Below are 5177 nucleotides of genomic sequence, written 5' to 3' on the forward strand. Positions count from 1 at the left end.
TTATTGAATGATTTAAAGAAAAGGTAACTTTTTTGGATGAAAAATTGTTTTCCATCAACTAGACCTTAACCTAACCTATAGTTAACTCTAATTTAATTCTGAGTTATCTCCAAACTTAATAGACCTTAACCTAACCTATAGTTAACTCTAATTTAAATATAACTCCAAACTCCAAATACTCTAACAGCGTGAAAAAAAAAACGAATGCTGCTGACATGCCCAGTTTTCTTTTATCTCTCCATCTCTTCCTTTTCTATTCCTTCTCTCTTAATTTCCTCTTCTAATTTTTATTTATTTTAGAATATGATTACACCACATTATACTTGTAGAGTTAAGGAACATTTCTATCGGGCAAATTTTCAAATAAAGTAAGTTCATTTTTACTCTCAAGATTCCTTGTTCACTGTTTTTATAGTCATCAATTTTAGCGAAGTCAGCTAAGAAGACTATTCCTCTCAACTTATTATACTATATACTGAATTTTTGTTCTTTTTGGATAACTTGCATTAGGCCCTTAAATCTTAGAGGATAAAACTCTAGAGGTTGCTTGTTAAGCAAACAATTAAGGTAAAAGAAGCTAAATTTATTTTTTAATAGCACCCTAGGCTAGAAGATCTGGATGTGGAGAGGATGTGGTCCCAGTATTCAATTTGTTTTGCATGGATGTTGTGTGTTTATATATTGTGTTGTTTGTTTATATACTATTTAAACTTGTAGAAATATTAGATTTTGATGATTTAGTATTTAAGTGTTTTTTTTTTATGTTAAATAGACTTTTGAATGTTGTGGATCACGTTTTGAATGATATTGTATGATGAAAATGGTATGGAATTGAATTCATACAATATTTGAGATAATGTGTGGACTAATGTTTGTTGTGTATTAAGTATTGATGTCGATGTGATAATAGAGATCTTCGAACTTCACTGATGATCTAAGTCACAGACTAAAATATCAGGTGGTGAGAAACTTACGGGGAAGTTCATGCACACCGTGACATATGAGATGCACGGTTTGGGTTGTATTGAACTTATCATAATCATTTCTATTAGATTCCCTGGTAATCTTTGGATCAGGTGTCGGTCTCTAGTAGGACTTACTTAATAGGGGTCTTTCGAAATACATTAGATGTTATTTTGTTGATTGAATATCCTGTATGTGTAGATGCACGTGAGATCTATTTGATTATTTTATGTTGGGATTTAAAGATTGAATAATTGAGAAATTGATCATTGTAATTCAGTTTTCTATTTTGATTTAATTGTGTATATTATAAATTTTTGTTTTCACTGGCTTACCCTTATTTTTTTTGTGTGTTGTGAAATGCGATGACAGTACTATGTACACGAGTAGATGATCATACCGATATTAAAGATTTTAAAGACCTTTAGGATGTTCTTTTGAACCTTATATATTAAATATTTGTATTTCTTAAATTTTAATTATAATTTTTTTAAGCTTAATAGAAAAATATATAAAACATGTATTCTAATAGTTAAAATCAAGACGCTAGCATGTATGTTTCTTTTATTACTTACCATTGAATAGAATAATGTGTTAAAATAGTTAATTATTATATGTTAATTATGTAAATTAATTTCCATAAATCTTATATATAACTTAAATTTGAAAAAAAATACACACTCCACTAAATATATTAACTTATATAAGAAATTATTATTAATATCTCATGTATTATTTCTTCAATATTTGGCAATATTTATTATTTTTGTTATTGTTGAACCTAATTTCTTCATTTTAAAAGTTAAGTGATAGATAAAATGAATTTTTATTGTGTATATTAATTGTGAATAGTTAGAAATACTTTCTTATAAACTTTTGATAGAGTATCTCCGGATTTTTACAATTTATCAAAAATTATATTTAAAAAAATACGAATGTGGGTAGTTGTATTTTTTAAAAGACAACTCCTAATGAAAAATTATATTTTAAAACATGATTTTTAATATAAAAATGGCTATATTTTAAAATACAATTTTATTTTTTCCACTAATTGAAGTCTTATATTAAAATATGGGTTCCACTAAAAATAAATCAACGGAAGGCTGTATTTTGTTAAATAAGATGATTTCAAAATTATATTTTAAATGTATCTTCTTGATTAAAATCCGTATTTAAAGCATGATTTACTCATATTTTATATAATTTTTTAATTAATCTTAAAAGGTAAAAATGCCACTTTTTTTTTAATAATAAATAATAAGATTTGGAAAATTATATTAACTTAAATATTAAATATATATTTTGTTTAAAACTTTATTATTTGTTTGTCATGACTCTACACTTAAAGTATGGGTAGAATTATATTAACTAATAACTTCTACTAAAAAAAAATTAAAATTAGATGACCGAAAAACCAATTTTTTTATACTTTGGGTAGAACCAAAACCAAAAATAGAAACAGTGAAATGCACCAAAATCATATTTATCCGTTGAAATTTTGATGGGTAAAAATAGGAACGCCACGTACTGCGTGCAGCTGTCGCAAAGGCATAAGATCTCCATGTTAATTTGAAGTAGGTGGGGGTTCGTGTTTCACCCTTAGCTTCGTTGCTTGCCTCCTCAAACATGGAGAAGAAAGAGGAGATAACGCTTCCATTGCCATTCCAGACCCATCTCAAGGGCCTTCTTAATGTTTCCTCCACTGCAACCTCTGCTGGCTCCCACAAACAACACTGTTCTCCGGCTGATGACTCCGACAGCTTCTATGATAAACTCTTTGACTTGTTGGACTCTTCTGGCCTCACTCTCGTGTGAGTTTTTCTGCTTCTATAAAACCAACACTTCACTCACTCAACAACATTCTAGCTTCCTCTTCTTTTTATATATCCTTAATGCTCTTCCCATTTTTCATTTTATTTCTCTGATGGGGTGGTGAAACACTCAAATCATATTTCTTGTTTGGTTGCTCATACTGCATGCAAAGAAAGTTCACTCTTTTTTTAGTGGGTGCTTCCTGTTTTTCCAGTTTGAGCTGTCCCTTTTTCATGATCGTTCTCATGAACAAAAACAATCACCACCTTACTAACACAAAATTATTATCTGTTTTGTCTCAGTCAAGGTATGCGAGTTGGTACTTGTTGTTTGCCTTACAGTTGTTCTTTATCTCATTTTTTAGTCTACATCTACATGTGTTGTTAGTTCAACATGAAATTGTTGTGTTATTTAATAGATAACTGTGGGGAAAGGTGATGATGTGAAATATTAAAGGTTTGAATAATAATGCTTTATAATCCAATTCTACTTGGCAGTTTCAATGTCCGAGAAACATTGCTGGACTTGTACCTGTTTTACCTGGAGGTGACAAGAAGAGGAGGATATCACCAGGTATGTATATTGCATTACCCTGTGGGAGTGTGATCCTAATTGACATCAAGTTTTTTAGTTGTTTTGGTATGTTATTTTGTCTGTATTGAAGCTTCTTTGTGCTTGTGGAGTTTATTTATCCAAATCAGTCGTGGTTCTGTAACAGAGAGAGGCTAAATTAGTTATATATCTTTGCATGATTTATCTCTAATTTTTATGATGTTAATGTCGTGGATTTTCTCTTGATTTTTTTCAGGTTGGTCGAGAAAAGAAGTGGGGTGAAGTTGTCATAGCCTTGAAATTGGAAGGGAATAGTGTGCAGTTATGTGCTCAAGTTGAAAGGCTTTACTCACATCTTCTCTACCAGTTTGAGCAATTGTACTTCTACAGAAGTCCTGTAAAGCAAGTTCCCATATCTATCAGCAACGAAGGTTAGCCCAAGAGACCTACTATTATTTGTTGTTATTTAAGTAGATATAAATTCAGTCTGGCACTTCACGCATAAGTTTGATATAAGGGGATGTTCTTGGCAGTTTCTGCATACATTTACTGCTTGGACATATATAAAACAAGACACTTGAGCAACTTCTTTAATTGATGTTTTTGCTACACTTTGGTTTTTGGCTGAAAATGTACTGATTAACCTTAAGGGCCCTTTTTTTTTCTCCCTTTCCACATCTTCCTCTTTATTAGAAGGTCCACTTAGGAAGAAGAGGATCTCAAATGCAAGTTTGCCTCATACAATGGATGGTAAAGATGATCAGAAGAAGGCCACGGAAATGTCCAAGCAATACTCTTGCCACATGACAGGTTTGTTGATTGGCTAAAATCTTTCCATGTTTTGAGATATAAATGAATTAGTTTTCTTCAGTAACGTAGTGATCTCTTGTGACTTTAGAGATGCTTATGCAATACTTTTTGTTCCAACTTAGCAGGGCCCGGGTATGTGCAACAGCCTGTGTTTTTACCAACACCTTCGAAAGAAAAAAAGAAACGCCGAGGTGCCCCGGTGGGACGAAAGACTGCATATCAGATATTCCTCAAGCATGAATGTGCACGGTTGAAAACTTGTAATGAGGCCTTAGATGGAAAAATACTAAGTATGGCTATTCATTCATGGAGGACTATGTCTGATATTGCGAAACAGGTATATAGAAGTTGGCATAGTATCTATTCTTGAAAATTATTCCTTGTTCTTTTTCTTATGCCCCAATGGGGTTGCATGGAATTTTGCATTTCTGTTAACTTTTCATGCAGCCATATGTGGAGGAAAGCAAGAAGAACAAAGAAAAAATCAAGGAAGCAATGGTTAGCCACAGTAAACAGCAGAAAACCGAAGATACCAGGGAAGAGAAGTGGTCTAGTATGTGTGGTGATTACCATGTAACTTTGCATCCTGAGGCAGATGACTGTTAGGTCTTAAAATGACTGAAAAAGCACCAAATGATCCTTCATTTCAGATGGATTGGGATGGTTATTGTCCACTAAAATGGAATCCGAGTAACTCTACTAGTCTACTTGTAGATGGGTTATTTCTTCTCTGAGGCCATGTCTATGCATTCAGCAGTTTTCTCTTTATAATGGCTTTGTCCTGGCTGCTATGTATATATAATCCATGGTTTTGAAACAGCTTAAACGGGCCTAGAATAGTTGGATCATAGCATCTTCTCTTGACACTAGAAAAGTATGTAGATATATGTAGCAAAGGACTTATGTTGTTGTAACTCCTATTGCAGACTACGTTTTAGTTGGGACACAAAGACAACTAATGGGACTCGTTTATTAGTTGATGTTATGGACATGCAATGAAAATTTGCAGAAAAGTCCACACACCTTTTACATTTCAGGCC

General features: G+C 32.2%; 1 protein-coding gene across 1 annotated transcript; it reads left to right on the forward strand.

Moving 5' to 3' along the window:
* The first annotated feature begins 2532 nt into the window (after positions 1 to 2532).
* LOC137828190 (high mobility group B protein 10-like) lies at positions 2533 to 5177 on the forward strand. The gene is made up of 6 exons (XM_068634658.1): positions 2533 to 2774; positions 3273 to 3348; positions 3584 to 3758; positions 4021 to 4137; positions 4263 to 4474; positions 4585 to 5177. The coding sequence occupies exons 1-6, from the start codon at positions 2590 to 2592 to the stop codon at positions 4741 to 4743; spliced, it is 924 nt and encodes a 307-aa protein (XP_068490759.1). The 5' UTR covers positions 2533 to 2589; the 3' UTR covers positions 4744 to 5177.

This window comes from Phaseolus vulgaris, chromosome 7, assembly GCF_000499845.2.
Source record: "Phaseolus vulgaris cultivar G19833 chromosome 7, P. vulgaris v2.0, whole genome shotgun sequence".
Lineage (NCBI taxonomy): Eukaryota > Viridiplantae > Streptophyta > Magnoliopsida > Fabales > Fabaceae > Phaseolus > Phaseolus vulgaris.